The 17,657-nt window shown below is 41.8% G+C and overlaps 2 protein-coding genes across 2 annotated transcripts in view; one reads left to right on the forward strand and one right to left on the reverse strand.

The window, feature by feature from the left end:
- LOC124710463 (allergen Tha p 1-like) overlaps nucleotides 1–6,614 on the reverse strand; it is a 32,036-nt gene extending 25,422 nt beyond the window's left edge. Inside the window, exon 1 of the mRNA XM_047240927.1 lies at nucleotides 6,336–6,614. Coding sequence (XP_047096883.1) covers nucleotides 6,336–6,552 — 217 coding nt within the window. The 5' untranslated portion in view covers nucleotides 6,553–6,614. The remainder of the gene's footprint in view (nucleotides 1–6,335) is intronic.
- Nucleotides 1–17,657, forward strand: part of LOC124769265 (peripheral plasma membrane protein CASK-like) — a 698,413-nt gene that overhangs the window by 564,100 nt on the left and 116,656 nt on the right. The gene's annotated exons all lie outside the window — the stretch shown is intronic.

The following is a 17,657-nucleotide window of genomic DNA, read 5'->3' on the forward strand; positions in this document are numbered from 1 at the left end:
CCTCCAAACGCAGCCGTGTGTATTGTAGTGTTATCGGCAGCATATACAGTGGGCGGTAATTCCATAGTAGATTGTTGCTAGTCTCCGACCAATGGTGCGAGATGAGACACAATGTTGCATGGAGTCCATTATTTTTTCTCGAATGGCAGGCGCATATGTGAAGAAGTTACGATGTCCTTGGTGCACAATATGCCGATACTCCCTTGTGTTGGTCAGACGCGGTTGACTGGAGCCTTGACGACGAGTATGCCTGCTCTGACATTCGTATGCAGTCTAGCGTCAGCGCACTGTCGTATCCGAATGCCCAACATATCTCGATAATGCACGATTCGACCAGCCGCGGCATGTATGTATCCTTCAGTGATCACCTAACACCTGACGCTTTTCACGTCTCTTGTACATCGTACCAGACCTGAATACAACACTAAAAACGAATGGTACTAATGAATCTGATAGATCTGTCATAGAGAACTGCAACTGTTAATAATTTACATACTCGCTGATGAAGTGAACGTTACGAAGGTAACGTTGACATCCATCTGTGTATTTCACTTTTTTCCAGGCAGTGTATTATAACAGTCATGACGGACAAATAATTAACTGCCGGCCTTTGTGGCCGAGCGGTTCTAGGCGCTTCAGTCCGGAACCGCGCTGCTGGTACGGTCGCAGGTTCGAATCCTGCCTCGGGCATGGACGTGTGTGATATCCTTATGTTAGTTAGGTTTAAGTAGTCCTAAATCTAGGGGACTGATGACCTCGGATGTTAAGTTCCATAGTGCTTAGAGCCATTTTTTTAAATAATTAACTTGTAAGTACCTGCACTAAATACGAGGGTCAGTCAAAAAGTAATGCCTCCTATTTTTTTTTCTACGTTTAATTGTCAGGAAATTTAAATGCAATTACATAGGTTGAAAACCACAACATTGAGGATCATTTTGTCATTTTTCAATGTAATCTCCGCCCATCTCTACAGTTTTGGTCCATCTTTGAACAAGGGCATGTATCCCAGCACGGTAAAAATCACAGCTCTGCTTCCTAAGCCATTGACGCACGGATGTTTTGACGGCCTCCTCATCTTCAAAATGAATCCCACGATGAGCTTCTTTTAGTGACCCGAACAGATGGAAGTCTGATGGTGCCAGGTCAGGGCTGTATGGGGGATGAGGCAAAACTTCCCATCCAATTTTGACAATCTCGTCAGAGGTGTGACGACTGGTGTGTGGTCTTGCATTGTCATGCAAAAGAAGAACATCTGCCATTGATTTTGTTGGGCGAACTCGCTGAAGACGTGCTTTAAGTTTGTTGAGGGTTGTGACGTATTGAACAGAATTTATTGTGCATCCCTGCTCCAAAAAATCAACCAGAATCACACCCTCTGTATCCCAGAAAACTGTTGCCATAACTTTCCCTGCCGATCGCACAGTTTTGAATTTTTTCTTCCTCGGCGAGCTTGTGTGACGCCACTCCATTGACTGCCTCTTTGATTCGGGTTCAAAAAAATGCACCCATGTTTCGTCCCCGGTCACAATTTTTTTCAGAAACTCATCTCCCTCCAAACGGAAGCGCTGCAAGTGTTGGGAGGCTATTGTTTTCCTTGCCTCTTTATTCTGATCGGTTAACATTCTTGGAACCCACCGTGCACAAACTTTTGAGTACCCCAATTGTTTAATAATCGTGATCACACTGCCTTTACTAAGAGAAATAATGCGACACACTTCATCTGCAGTCATCCGACGGTCACCACGAATGATGTCATCAACTTGCTGAATGTTGTGTGGAGTCACTGCACTCACCGGCCTGCCGCTCCGCTTTTCGTCAGTCAACGGTGTTTGCCCTTCAGCTTCCTTACAACGACGAACCCATCGTCTAACAGTGCTGACATCCACTGTCACAACACCATACACCTTCTTCAGTCTTTCATGAATGCGTATGGGCGTTTCACCTTCTGCATTCAAGAATTCAATCACACAACGCTGTCTCAAACGAACATCGATGTCGGCCATCTTACAAACTTCTGCTGTGCTGCCACCTGTTGACACAGAAAGTTACTACTGCAGTGGATTGCAGAAGAAGGTTTGAGGAATGGCGCCAAATTCAAATTTTTCACTTAACTTAATTTCTTTAAGTAGAAAAAAAATGGGAGGCATTACTTTTTGACCGACCCTCGTATAATGCTGTATAGTGGCACTGCTTTCAGTATGCTTACGTACACGAGGGTGGACCGTTTTCCTAATGCCTGGAGATGGCTTTAAAATACTTATTTCCTATCAGTTTTTGGTGCGGTCCTACAAGTGCATTGCATTTCTGGAATAAGCGTGACCATCTGAGCAAATCTTACACTAGAACATTTAATTAGTTCAAAAATGGTTCAAATGGCTCTGAGCACAATGGGACTTAACATCTGAGGTCATCAGTCCCCTAGAACTTGGAACTACTTAAACCTAACTAACCAAAGGACATCACACACATCCATGCCCGAGGCAGGATTCGAACCTGCGACAGTAGCAGTCCCGCGGTTCCGGACTGCAGCGCCTAGAACCGCACGGCCACCACGGCCGGCATTTGCATTTAATTAGTAGTATTACTTAACCGGTTTACACTTAGTGTAGGTTGTTCAGTCGTGTCTGACGTTGCTTCAGGTAATTCGCAATGATTGTGTAATTGTACACACATCTGCAGTAACTCGTATTTTTATACTTAAGAGAACGGATAAACATTGCAAGAACGAGTACCATTAGTCATTAACCTCTGTTGCGGACAATGTGATTCGCCTGGGAGACGCATTGCAGCTATTGTAGAACTATATATGTGCAGTTGAATATTAATTGGAACATAGGTGGTGACTATTTCTTTTGCAAAGAGCTTGGTCCCTCGTACATCCAGCGTCATCCATCTCAGTTTTAGAGCATGTTCATTTGTTGTTTCACTTAACTCGTGGGCCTGGAGACCTATTTGACATCACATGTCGCTCCAGAACTGTGCCATGATGATCAGATGCTCTTCTTTCGGACATGAGGATGTTACCGTGGGGCGCAAAGGTTGCCTGTCCCCTTTCCGATCACAAACATCCGGGAGAGAAGGGGTAGTGGCGAGGGGTGTCTTTGAATTTGCTGCGAACTATGTATGTGTGTTGAAGGCTGTTCTTCAGCGAGTATGAACCAATATGTTTCACTATCGCTTTTCGTGTCTTAGTCCTCACATCTTCAATTCGAAAGGACGCGCTACATTATTAGTTGAAAGAGAAACAGAAACGAAAATCGTCTAAGTAGCCAGATGTGCACTATGACGGGAAATACCGCAAAACTATTCGCACAGTTTGTCATCGAAATGGACATTGAATTTTTTGTTGTGCTCATAACCTACAACATTTCATGTAATCTTACGTTTGCTCGGAAGGTGCATTTTAAATATCGGCAACTTCGCTCTCTCATGTAAAGATACAAAAAGATACTAAGGGCAACAGATATATTTGTCAGACATTCAGACTAGACGACAAAGAATTTCCGCTAATAATTGGAACAGCTTGATGTACATAGCTTGCCACTTCCAACGGGCATAAAGAGAGGGTGCAGTTATTTGCCGTTGATTTAACAACCTAACGGCCAGTTATTGGCTGCCTGTCATTTTTAAAATGAAATCTAAATTTAGGGTAAGTTATATTCAATGGTGCACTGATTTTATTATTTACTATTGTAACGCATCTTTCCAAGTTGATGGGAATGAATTGTCGAAGGAGTAATTATACCATCCGAACTTCTGTCCAGGGAGTCATTTTACGTGCTTCAGTTGCGATGGATCTTCGTAGTCTCTCAAAACAGGGTCACAGTGTGCTTCGCGAATTTTGTGGCAGCTGGAATAAACTGTACTGTTTTCGTAAAATCTATAATGTTGGATTTTGGAGTGAATTTCTAAGTTCCATATCATTGAACTTTCATCCATTTGTTTGTTGAGCTCACTGGACATTGTTAGAAGCCGTTTCGAGGTTAAACGAAATTCAGTAGTAAGAACTTGCAATTCTTCGGATCGGTAAAGAGAGGGAGCAGTTGTATCAATTTGTTGACGGTTTAATACTACTTCGTGTGAAAACGAGATGGATACCCTTGTGAGAAAGGTATTTCAGTAATGCAGTTAAGCAAAGAGCTGATCTGGGCCCGGTCCATTGTCGACAGCGATGCAATTCTGTAGCGCAGCAGTCTCGCGTCTCTCGGATAGGTCTGGAGCATCCTCACCGTATCGCGGACGTGCGTTTGCACCTTCATCCAGACTCTTACAACATTTATAACCCTGTCTTGTTTCTTTATCACAAATGAGAGTAAAGTTTATTTGTTAAAGCTTCAGACTATCCCTACCAGTCTCATTCACTAATGTCGACGTATATGGGTGGCTTTCAAATAACGTTTGCTATCATGTCTACAGTGCTAAATCCTACTCCTTGTGGAAGGCCTTTAACATTACTAAGGACGCTGTGCAATAAAATTCGGATACAGTCTTGCCTATGTAATATGCTCAGTCGATACAGCTGGCCGAGGGCTAATGCATGTTTCTTTTTTTTTTAACGAATATTAGACTATAGATTGAGGGGACGATAGAGATACGCTTGGACGTCTAGGTTTTGAGCCATTCTCAGTTTCCGACAATCATTCAGGCCTTGCGTGCGTGGAAATTGGAATCGCCGCTGCAGCTGCGGACTGGCTCCGTCCAAGGTCAGCAACAAGCAACTCCGCAAGCACTTGTTAGATTTTCTAGTTTGAAGCAATGCTCGACTGAACTTACACGCTGCACCACAGCGGTGTAATGCACAATCCCAAGATTTTTTATTTGTTCGATTCTTTTATTTTTTATGTAGCCTTTTTCCCCTACATTTTCACAAATTTTACAGGTAATTACATGTTGATTCTCTCCGCCAGCGAAGTTTCTCATCGTATTTCCAAGTTTGTGGGAGTGCGTGCAGAGGAGCTGCTGATTAGTGGGTTCATATGTAATCAGAAGTATGACGTAACGATAAGGTGTGAATATCTTAGTTCTTATTTTGCCGCAGTGCGTAGCGATGTATCCGAATTTAGCCGGTACTAAAATTTCACTGTCTTGTTTTTATGACTCAGTACGGCTGCTTATAGGTATGTACGAGCTATCTGATTCAAATAAAATCCAACACGTATTTTCGAGAACGCGGTAGGCGACACTTTGCACTCTCGAATAACTGATTGACTGGTTGATTTGCGGTCGTAGCTGTTCTCGTAACTGTCGTTGTTTTTGTTGTGTTCAGTTAACTCATTTTGCCACTGATAGTCTGTACCATATTTTTTGAATTTACCGAGGGAATTGTTCCAGCTAATTAAACGGATGTACAGTTGCACTACTTTTCATCTTTTAGTAGACAAAAGAAATTAACTCTCGTCCTGAATTCTACGGTTGGAATTAAGTGCAGATCGTATTAATGTATAAAAATGTTCTTCTGTAATTAAAACACTGGTCTAGTGTTGGGGAGAAAGAATACAGTCAACTTACTTTATTCGAGCAATATACACAGTAAGATTCTTGTGACGGTTTCTTTTCCTATCGTCGCCCGACTGATGTTTGATTCGTCTTTAATGAGGTCAATATCAACAACAGTTTGAATACAACATAAAAATTAAGGACTTAATTCATTGCAAACGTAGCAGAGTAACCCCCAGAATTGTATTGGAGATAGTCCCTTATTACGAGTAAATATGATCGTAAATCATTCCCACTAAATAAACTTATAAACTGTCGCTTTTGCGTAAGGCTACGCGATTTTTTTTAAAATAACAATAACCTTCTGTATATTTATGCTGACATAGCACATAATGCGGCAGAAATATTGAAACAACTCTTCAGGTATTTGCCACTACTTCGTCCAAAGAGATTCAGGCCGTTTTGCAGAAATATGGCTTCAGTATATTTGATCCCTTTCGGGTAGTGTGTGGTCTTCTGGAAGTTGTGCTATGTGGCATTTGTTATTTTTGGGATTTTAGAGCGTTACGTGTATTCACAAACGTTATGTTGCAATGCACCTGCAATGAAACGTGTCGCTTCCCATAAGCATATAGCGAGACCTAATCATATACTGTGTCGCGGGAAATTTAGTAATTCCATATCCTAAATCCGGAATACAGAGTATTACTGACTAATTAATAAACTGAAGGCTGATAAAAGAGCCAAGCAGTGAATCTCGATACCTGTTAGTTAGGCATGTAATGAAGTGTAGCGTTAGCTGTCCCACACCATTGCGAGGTTACGACTGCATTAAAATGTTATGCCTCTGACAGTGGCCTCAAGGAAGCGCACAGCAGAGGAAGATGTGGAATGCTTACTTTTCAGCTTCAGTCCGTCGGCGTCGCAGGGCATTTTGTCGAGGACACACTTTATGTGGCGCTCGACTGCAGCTCGGTCCGACAGATAAGCTGACCAATCGGCGTTGATAAATGCTGTGAGAGACGGGTCCTGATGGCCTGCGGCGGCGGCGGCAGCAACAGCAACAGCAATAGTGGCGAATGCAGCCAGCGGCAGGAGCGCGCTGCACGCCCACATCCTCACTGCTGTCAGAAGAGCCGCGAATGCGCACTGCCTGGCCTCTTATACCGCCGTTAACGCCAGCCCGCCGCCGAGCGGCGCAATAAGAAGGCGACTTGCCTCCCAGCCGGTCCGCTGCGATTTTGCGCTCCTGCCCCCCCCCCCCCCTCCCCCCCTTTTCCTTACCAGCACAGTTTTTCCTGTATTATCGTGAGATTCTAACACCTGCGTCGCAGAAACATTTCTTTCCGTAGTAGAGCATTGACCTCTGTCCCAGCAATGTTTATTATCAGAAACATCCACGTGTTGAAAAAGAGTCCAGGAAAGCTCCGTCGACATCGATGTAATTTTATAGAATTTATATAAGTTCATTTTTACGACTGACTATACTCAGTAATGAGAACGGTGATAATGTGAGACGTTCCGTGTTGTTGTTCCTTGATTTCCTGTGTTTATGACAATTTATTAATTAACTATTCGTCTTTTTCGCAGTTAAATCTCGCAGTTTTCCACTAAAGACACTTTTGATGGATCATTATTCTCGTTTCATCTTAATATTACAGTAAATAGGTCTTTCTTTGTGACAAGAGCTCAGTAGCGACGGAGATTGTTGGGTTGGAGAATTAAAATATTCGCAGACTGTCATAGGCTTTCACTCCTGGAGACACTATGAAGAGGTTTAAGACTTAACTCATATTGGCTCATGGTCTGCCAGTTATAAAATGTACGCTCCATCTCTTCTTGCTGGAAAAATACTGAATATGAAAATTACATAAACTGTATTGGCTCGAAAATAACCTGCTACCGCATAAAGCTGCACTCCTAAATTTCGAGGAAGGTGAAAAAACAAAAAGGCATGAAAATAACCCACACACAGACTGAGAGAAGGAAAAATTACCAAACCTTTATCTGTACTTACGTGTCAGACGTAGGTATGGACCGTAAACATTTGTAAATAAGTTATACACAACTGCAACCAGTCACTAGTTGCAGTTGTGTATAACTTATTTACATTCAATATACAGTCACGGTTCTAAAATATCCATAATGGATAAGCATAAACCGTAAACATTTGTTCCAACATTTGAAACAACACATGGATAACATATATTGTATTATTTTCTCTCGTGACTATTAGTACCGGTATTCACTTCATCACTCTCACTCCTATCATTTTCTTTATCTTCCTGCAATGCGGCTCTTCCCACAGTACGTCATCCCCAGTGCCACCCAGCGCATTATTAAACTCTTTCATGATGGACTCTGATGATGTTGAGGACCATGCAGTAAGAATCCATTAGCACAAAGGGGTAAATGGTGGCTTCTTAATTTTACCATATGGTGTAAGGACGTGATCTCCTTCCAGGAGCCAATCTGAATAATTTTTTTGGATTTTGCCCTTGAACGGCTTGTTTATCTACAGTGAAGAGCCAAAGAAACTGGTACACCTGCCGAATATCGTGTAGGGCCTCCGCGAGCACGCAGAAGTGACGCAACACGACGTGCCACGGACTGGCTACTGTCTGAAATAGTGCTGGAGGGAATTGACACCACGTCTTCTCTGAACAGCACGTTGCAAGGCATCCTAGATATGCTCAATAATGTTCATTGTCTAGGGAGTTTGGTGGGCAGCAGAAGTGTTCCTGGAGCCACTCTGTAGCTATTCTGGAAGTGTGGGGTGTCGCATGCCCTGATGGAGTTGCCCAAGTCCCTCGGAATGCACAATGGACATGAATGGATGCACTGATCAGACAGGATACTTACGTACGTGTCATCTGTCAGAGTCGTATCGAGACGGGTCAGGGGTCCCATATCACTCCAAATGTATACGTCCCACGCCATTACAGTGCCTTCACCGGCTTGAACGGTCTCCTGTTGACATGCAGTGCCCGTGGATTCGTAATGGTCTCTCCACATGTCCATCCCCTTCATACAATTTGAAACGAAATTCACTCGACCAGGTAACAAGTGTCCAGTCATGAGCAGTCTAATAATGGTGTTGACGGGCCCAGGTGAGGCGTAAAGCTTTGTGTCGTACAGTCATCAAGGGTATACGAGTGGGCCTTCGGCTCCCAAAGCCCATACCGATGATGTTACGTTGAATGGTTCGCACGCTGACACTTGTTGATAGCCCAGCACTGAAATCTGCAGCAATTTGCGGAATGGTTGCACTTTTGTCACGTTGAACGATTCTCTTCAGTCGTCGTTGGCCCCGTTCTTGCAGGATCTTTTTCTGTCTGCAGGGATGTCGGAGATTTGATGTTTTATCGGAATCCTAATATTTACTGTACGCTCTTGAAATGGTAGTACTGGAAAATCCCCACTTAATCACTACCTCTGAGATGCTGTGTCCCATCGCTCGTGCGCCACTATAGCACGGCGTTCAAACTCATTTAAATCTTGATAACCAGCCGTTGTACCAGCAGTAACCGATCTAACTACTGTGCCAGACATTTGTCTTATATACTGTAGGCGTTCCCGACCGCAGCACCGTATTCTGCCTGTTTACATAGCTCAGGATTTGAATACGCATGCCTATACCAGTATCTTAGGCGCTTCAGTGTAGTGCCTGCAGTTTGAAGTCATTGCTGTAGGTATTACGACAAGATCTGTGTTCTGTGCAGCAAATTCATCTTTTACTTCAGAAGTTACATGTCCCTTAAAAGCATCTAAAACTAGCATGACTTTCCTAGCAAGCATTGCCATAGGTCTGCAATTTCAAACACTAGACAACCAATCAACCATCAGTTGCGTTGTCATCCAGCCCTTTTCTTGGCAATGAACCACGGAGTCCATTAGGAAAGTTTAGTTTTAGCATGGTTTTTCTCTTCACAGTGATACAACGGGATAACTTTCCTCCAACGGCCGTAACAGCTAACATCACAATTATTCTGTTTTTTTCATTCTCGCTTCTTCTTACATACTTTTTATTCGTATCATGTGTAATGTCGTATTGCTCGGCATGTCAGAAAATATTGGTGTCTCTTCAGCATTGCCAATCTGATGAAAAAGACATGGGTGACACCATCGCAACTGGATGACGTCATGCTGTAAGTTGATCAGCTTCTCCTCGAAATCTGCTGGCATTCTTTGTGCTAGAGTAGTACTTTGCCGGAGAGCAAGGCCATTTCTCCGCATAAACCGATGACACCAACCAATATTCACACGAAATTCTCATTGTGGGCCGTTAAAGACTTTTGCGATATTCAAGACATTCAGTTGGACAATTTCTCTTGAGATTGGCATCCCATCTTTCCTCTTATCTTGCACTTAGGAAAGAACCTTAACTTCAAGTTCGGCATATTTGCCACATTTCAGTCGCCTGAACTACTTTTTCATTGAAATTCCCTCTGTCCGTTTGTCTTCTGAAGCAACTCGATGTCGCTCATTAGGTTCGTCGAGTCAATACGTCCTTCCGGCCTCTATGTTGGTTGTGGTTTTTGGCATAACTTACAAAATGGCATCGTTACTGTGCCGAATTACTTGGCTCGATGATGGTTTTTGCTCTGAACGGTCGTTAATGTCGTCATAAATCAGGCTTCCTTACCAGCGTCCAACTGAAATTGAATTATAAGCTAACGGACAATAATGACAGACCTTTATAACGTTAACGCCAATAAAACGCTGGTAGAAGTTTGCATTGTTGCATTATAAAGTGGTTGGTTGGTTGTTTCGGGGAAGGAGACCAGACAGCGAGGTCATCGGTCTCATCGGATTAGGGGAGGAAGTCGGCCGTGCCCTTTGAAAGGAACCATCCCGGCATTTGCCTGGAGCGATTTAGGGAAATCACGGAAAACCTAAATCAGGATGGCCGGACGCGGGATTGAACCGTCGTCCTCCCGAATGCGAGTCCAGTGTCTAACCACTGCGCCACCTCGCTCGGTATTATAAAGTGCCTTGCCGCCAGGTTCGGCTACAGACGGCTGTTGTATTGTTGGAGATGAGCTTAAATATCGTACAGCAATTGTTTGAATAGATAAGGTAGCGGATATAAAACGCACCCTAATTTTCCGAGTGTGAAATTCGGATAAAAAGTGCGGCATATTTTCAGGTCAATATGATCTATGAAAATACAACTATCCACAACCATGTATTGCTGACCTACACCGAGGTGATGCGCATAGACCGTTTCTCAGACAACGATACTCTCCTCATTGTCTTCAGTGGAGGACATAAGTGTCTACTTTATCATCTCTTACCAAATAATTCGCTCGAAGGCTAGGCTCATGTCTTTTAAAATACACTATGATTTTGAAAAATAGGACAAACTGCCGGAGATGATGACAGATAGGATAAGAAACACATAAATGGTAAACGATGTAATACTCTATACAGTGGTTTCCAGTGTAAAACGCGTCGCCATATTACTCAGTGTTTTCAGAAGCAGTCATTGCCTTCCACGGATTTACGCACAAGCCCCTACGTACACTGATCACTCATTTTAAACCAAACTACCATCCAACGTGCATCCGAATGTCTTTATAGACATCATGAAAGCATTTTTCATTGCCTGCGTATCTCGGAGCTTTAAAACAGATCATTTTTCGCATATACTCCTGGGTTGGATACAGGTCTTCATACCGTTTATTTGGAGCTGTATTACCTTACGCGGTTCATCGATTGGGAAGATGATGTCCAGGTTGTACTGTGCGCTGCTTCTCAAAGTACGAAAAATCATCAAAAATTCAATATGTCTTTTCAAACATCGTTGTACACAACTACCAGGTTTAGGTGAAATTGCTCCTCACAGTATTATATAACTGAAGAACAGAGGTGACACGTTACATTTTTTATATTATTTCCAATTACAAAACTGAAAGTAATTAATTTTACTTAACTCGTTTTGTTGAAAAAGTGTAAATTTTCTTCTCATTGTAGGCACAGTGGTCTAGAGGTAAGTCAGATTCCTAATGGATGCAGAAAGATATTAGGTTTTTCAACTGCAGAATTTCTTCAAATCTGTAATAAAAGTTGCAGGTTTTGCTGTTCACAAATATCAAATTTATTGCACGCTTTCAAGTAATTATCCTTCAGGTAAGCTTATTGTAGATACACCGATAATGCAGGGAAAGCCTGTTATGGAACCAGCAATGACTTAGCACGTTGCTACCAGCCTCCAACAACAGCCACCTCACAGAACCAGCAAATAGTACAGATTACGTACGTATCAGAGTGATTCTTGTACGTAACTATTGCCTACCTGTTGATGACATTTTCTGTGAAAGTTTATAATTCATAATTTTAATCTCGATAACGTCAGGTGAACTTACTGTTCAATAATTACGATTATTTTGAAATAAATAAAATATATGTACTAAGTAAAACGATGCTTCTAAAAATTAGCCATTATCATTTATGCCTGAACACGTACTTCGGATATAAGTACACAAAACCTATCGTTAAAACAGCATAAATGCAAGATCACAATTTTAACTCTCTGGAATTGTGTCCTGAATTCATCGCACGTATTGAATACTCCAGTATGTGACAAAAGAAGGGTCATTGACCAGTTCCATTACAAGGTGCACCACCATGTAGTAGCCACATGACTCCATCGAACAATCAAAATCTCTTGTTTCAGCAGGGGAAGCAGAATGTGTCGCAAGCGGTGCTTGATGCGTCTCGCCTCGAAGCGAATAGCTTTATTGGAGATTTCTGTAGTCCATTGAAATACTGTCTACAGACTGTTGTTCGGTATGCTTAAAATCAGCTCTAGCATGGAACCATACTTTTTGCGGGCAGTTATTCATTAGAATGTTCTTGTCCAATATTTTCTCAGGGATCGCCGCCCGGAGTACGTTCTCACTGTTCATAATCACCCTGTAAGATGTTCAACCATTTCGTCCAGAACAGTTCGCGCTGATATGTGAGGTTGTGTGTATGCTGTCTCTATGGGTTAATGGATTATTCCAGGCAATTCCAAATATTTTCAGTGTTATTAAATCCCGTAAATTGTAAGGTGGAACAGATTGCTCCTGAATGCTATTTATGCAAAGCAGTTTACCACGTAAACATGACAATTGGTGTTATGAAAGAGGAATTTGGTAAAGCTTCGGTCTTCACTAAAACAACACAACTTCCTTGTCGACCATCTTTCCCCAGCCTTTCTGATTCAAGTTACTTACTACTTTAGCAGTGCGATCTGTTTCGTAGTAGTTAGTTGATATATACTCAAAAAGTCACAGGATTGTTAGCTTGCAACATTACACGCACACACATCTTGCGGAAGTCTTTCTACGATCAACGAAATGGAGCATCTGATAATCAGACGGAATGTGACTCCAGTGACTGCATGAAACGTTTCCAATCTTCCACGGTTCAATGTTGAGCAGGTTCCATCCGTTGAAACCTAATCGCTTTGGGAGCAGCAGTGAACAAAGCTCTTCCGTGTGCTCTTCTGCCAGAAGTATCCATAAGATGCTGTTCTTTTTGGAGTGTTCGTTCGAATGCTGGTTATGAAGGACCAGCGTTGACGTTCTCAACAATTCCTGTCTTACACTGAAGCTGTTTCTAGACACAGGCTGAGACTTACACCTCCGACGCCAGTTCGTGATGAGCATCTTTCGGCTACAGATTTTAGTTCTCCTCGAAGATAAGGATGTCTGCCATATCTAGCTGAAACATAGGACAACGTGTGACACTACAACTGCGAAATCGATCACTTCGCTCCCAGAATGGCGTTTGATACGTCCGAATACAATCACCACTTTTTATCACTCCGTTACATCGGCTTTCCTCATATGTGTCGAACGAGACAGGTATCGTTATGTACCACATACGAGGATACAATGATCTACAGCGGTTGACTGTCCAGTAAACTAGTACGTATTAAATTCCATTAATGCTAAAGCGAGAAAAGTTCCCCGTAGAACCAGAAAAGGCAAATAAATAATTTTATTCGGGTTTTCATAAGGGATGTGACTAACGAAATAATTTATTTCGGATTCTGATAATGGAATTACAAATTTTTGTTCAAGCTCTTTAATCGTTGTAATAAGGAATTAGTCCAGAGACACGTAAACAGTGAAATTCCGAATAATATAACCCTTAGTCGTGCGTCTATGGGGCCGTATTTTCAGTTGGACAATGACCGTTCCGCCGATATGACTGCAGCCTGTAACAAGGGTTCTTTTTCCTTATCTTTACGAACCCTTCATGGCACTTCAGCAGCAGACATCTGACTTTTACTGCAGTGAAATAAAATGGTATAGTCAGTTGCATTGAGTGGGGACAAACGTCAGTTTTCTCAGTGGACATGGATTGGACAAAAAGCGTGATTATCTTACCATAAACATAAATACGTAATTTTTGGAACTTCGTGTGTGAGCTATATATAACACAGATAAGGTATTTATTTTCCCCTTCTGATGTGAAATGGTGAATCACATTTATGACGTCGTTGTATCCTCTTGATCTGCAATTATATCGAACAATACAGTCTTCCAAAGATGGCAAATTGTAGATGACCGCTTATTACTTGCTTCAGTAATCGCAACTGAAAAGGGTCTACAGCTACTATGTGTGCTGTTCGTTCAGCGTGCACACCTCACGGGGTAACGCCTTCTGCGGGAATAATAATGAATGTCAAACTGAACGTACCGTTACCTTCAGTAAGCAACTAACTTTTACCTCCAGTAAGAAAAGCACCGCACGAAAGGAACGATGAGCTTAATAACAGTTTAGAAAATTAGAGTACATTAGAATCTTTTTTAAGCATGGCTGCAGCAGCAACTGTGCAAATGTGAGATATGGAATAAAAATAGCCACCAGTTGCAGAAGGTAGTTGTCAAAAGCTCTTGACCTAGGTTTTAACTCGTACAAATAGGACTTCTGAAGAAGTCTTATTACCTAGAAACCAGTATAAAATTATAAAAGATACGTCCATGTATCTGGTAGCAGCCGTGGATACGTGGGCTGGCACAGACTGGGCATGGCGGCAGCAGCAACTGCGCAAATGTGAGATATGGAATAAAGATAGCCGCCGGTTGCGGCAGGTAGTAGTCAAAACCTCTTGACCTAGGTTTCATCCCATATAAAGGGGCCTTCCGCATAATCTTATTACCTAGAAATAAGTATAAAATTTTAGATTTTATTCCATATATTACATTTGCAGATTTGCTGCTGCAGCCATTATTAAGACTCTAACGTTTGTACCTGCCCAGGTATCCAGTGCTGCTACCAAATACATGGATGTATCTTTCAGAATTCTGTATTGGTTTCTGCGTAATAAGAGTTCTGAAGGAGGACCATTTATATGGGTTGAAACCTAGATCAAAAGCTTTTGACTGCTACATTCCGCAAATGTGGCTGTTTTTATCCCATGTATATCCTACATTACTTCATACGTCAGGATACGTTTGGTCATAGAAAACACCGGGATAAACGTACAAATAAGACGATATCCTTCCAACTATGAAACATGTTGAAGATTTCACGAGCAAATGATCTGGGTAGTTACATAATAGGTTTGGAGGGAACACTGAACGATAAGGCGTTTAATTCCGCTTTAGATGACAATTAGTCCAGTCAAATAGTGGATATACCTTGCAAAAGGGGGGGGGGGGGGTAGAAGAGTTTATTTTTTCAACTCGTTCATATGGGTGGAAAGATTAGAAAACAGTTTTCCCAACAAAATTTCGCTTGGGAAAACTTTCTGCATCAAAAAAATTAGAAAATTTCGGCCTTTTTCAGTTTTTTCAAAACATTTCAGTTTTTTGCTCCTATCGCTTTAACATCTATTTTCGTTTTTAAAGAGCACAAAATTCTCTACAAATTTGATTCTTGCAATTTTTTTCTACTCCCAATATCTAAGGCGCTACAGCGCCTCAAACAACACCAATTTTTCAAATTTTGAGCATACTGGCAAGATACCTTATTTCTGAACACTATTTTTTCAGTTTATGTTTGCGTTTTATAAATATATTATACATCATGTTATATGTTGGAATTTACCACCTCACTTTCAGGTATTCAATTTATCTGTATGCAACATGAGGATTGCTGGGCACCCAACTATTGTGATTCTTACATCACTACCTGAAGTTCACTATGGGCCACCTCAGCCCTGGTATTTGTAAAACTATAAATATAAAAATACATCATTAAGACACACACACACACACACACACACACACACACACACACACACACACACACACACACACACACACACAAAATGAATTGTCTCAGGAAACTGAACTATTATTAGCTGCAAAACTCTACCATCTGGTGAGCAAGATGTATGAAACAGGCGAAATACCCTCAGACTTCAAGAAGAATATAATAATTCCAATCCCAAAGAAAGCAGGTGTTGACAGATGTGAAAATTACCGAACTATCAGCTTAATAAGTCACAGCTGCAAAATACTAACACGAATTCTTTACAGACGAATGGAAAAACTAGTAGAAGCCAACCTCGGGGAAGATCAGTTTGGATTCCGTAGAAACACTGGAACACGTGAGGCAATACTGACCTCACGACTTATCTTAGAAGAAAGATTAAGGAAAGGCAAACCTACGTTTCTAGCATTTGTAGACTTAGAGAAAGCTTTTGACAATGTTGACTGGAATACCCTCTTTCAAATTCTAAAGGTGGCAGGGGTAAAATACAGGGAGCGAAAGGCTATTTACAATTTGTACAGAAACCAGATGGCAGTTATAAGAGTCGAGGGACATGAAAGGGAAGCAGTGGTTGGGAAGGGAGTAAGACAGGGTTGTAGCCTCTCCCCGATGTTGTTCAATCTGTATATTGAGCAAGCAGTAAAGGAAACAAAAGAAAAATTCGGAGTAGGTATTAAAATTCAGGGAGAAGAAATAAAAACTTTGAGGTTCGCCGATGACATTGTAATTCTGTCAGAGACAGCAAAGGACTTGGAAGAGCAGTTGAATGGAATGGACAGTGTCTTGAAAGGAGGATATAAGATGAACATCAACAAAAGCAAAACAAGGATAATGGAATGTAGTCTAATTAAGTCGGGTGATGCTGAGGGAATTAGATTAGGAAATGAGGCACTTAAAGTAGTAAAGGAGTTTTGCTATTTGGGGAGCAAAATAACTGATGATGGTCGAAGTAGAGAGGATATAAAATGTAGACTGGCAATGGCAAGGAAAGCGTTTCTGAAGAAGAGAAATTTGTTAACATCCAGTATTGATTTAAGTGTCAGGAAGTCATTTCTGAAAGTATTTGTATGGAGTGTAGCCATGTATGGAAGTGAAACATGGACGATAAATAGTTTAGACAAGAAGAGAATAGAAGCTTTCGAAATGTGGTGCTACAGAAGAATGCTGAAGATTAGATGGGTAGATCACATAACTAATGAGGAAGTATTGAATAGGATTGGGGAGAAGAGAAGTTTGTGGCACAACTTGACCAGAAGAAGGGATCGGTTGGTAGGACATGTTCTGAGGCATCAAGGGATCACCAATTTAGTATTGGAGGGCAGCGTGGAGGGTAAAAATCGTAGAGGGAGACCAAGAGATGAATACACTAAGCAGATTCAGAAGGATGTAGGTTGCAGTAGGTACTGAGAGATGAAAAAGCTTGCACAGGATAGAGTAGCATGGAGAGCTGCATCAAACCAGTCTCAGGACTGAAGACCACAACAACAACAACAGGCTACCTAATTAGGTAGGTAATTATTCTTGTGTATAAAAGCCACACAGTTGACATTAAAAACAGGTAGCTTTATTACAATTAAAATGCATTGTCAGTTGGCCGGCCGTGGTGGCCGTGCGGTTCTAGGCGCTCCCGTCCGGATCCGCGCTGTTGCTACGGTCGCAGGTTCGAATCCTGCCTTGGGCATGGGTGTATGTGATGTCCTTAGGTTAGTTAGGTTTAAGTAGTTCTAAGTTCTAGGGGACTGATGACCACAGCAGTTGAGTCCCATAGTGCTCAGAGCCATTTGAACCATTTTGCATTGTCAATTACTAAAAAATGTTGACAGTTCTGGGTGTGTAATACTTGTAATATCGCACTTTAGCGCATTTGAGACAGATATGAGCGTCACTTCCAACGTTTTGATGGGTCAGGTTCATCAGTGTCACCAGAAATACCTTGAGTTATGGATTCAGGGTCTGTACACAGAGTTGATCCCAGATTGACCTCTTCTTTAAACAGCGAGTCA

The sequence above is a fragment of the Schistocerca piceifrons genome, chromosome 1 (assembly GCF_021461385.2).
Source record: "Schistocerca piceifrons isolate TAMUIC-IGC-003096 chromosome 1, iqSchPice1.1, whole genome shotgun sequence".
Classification (NCBI taxonomy): domain Eukaryota; kingdom Metazoa; phylum Arthropoda; class Insecta; order Orthoptera; family Acrididae; genus Schistocerca; species Schistocerca piceifrons.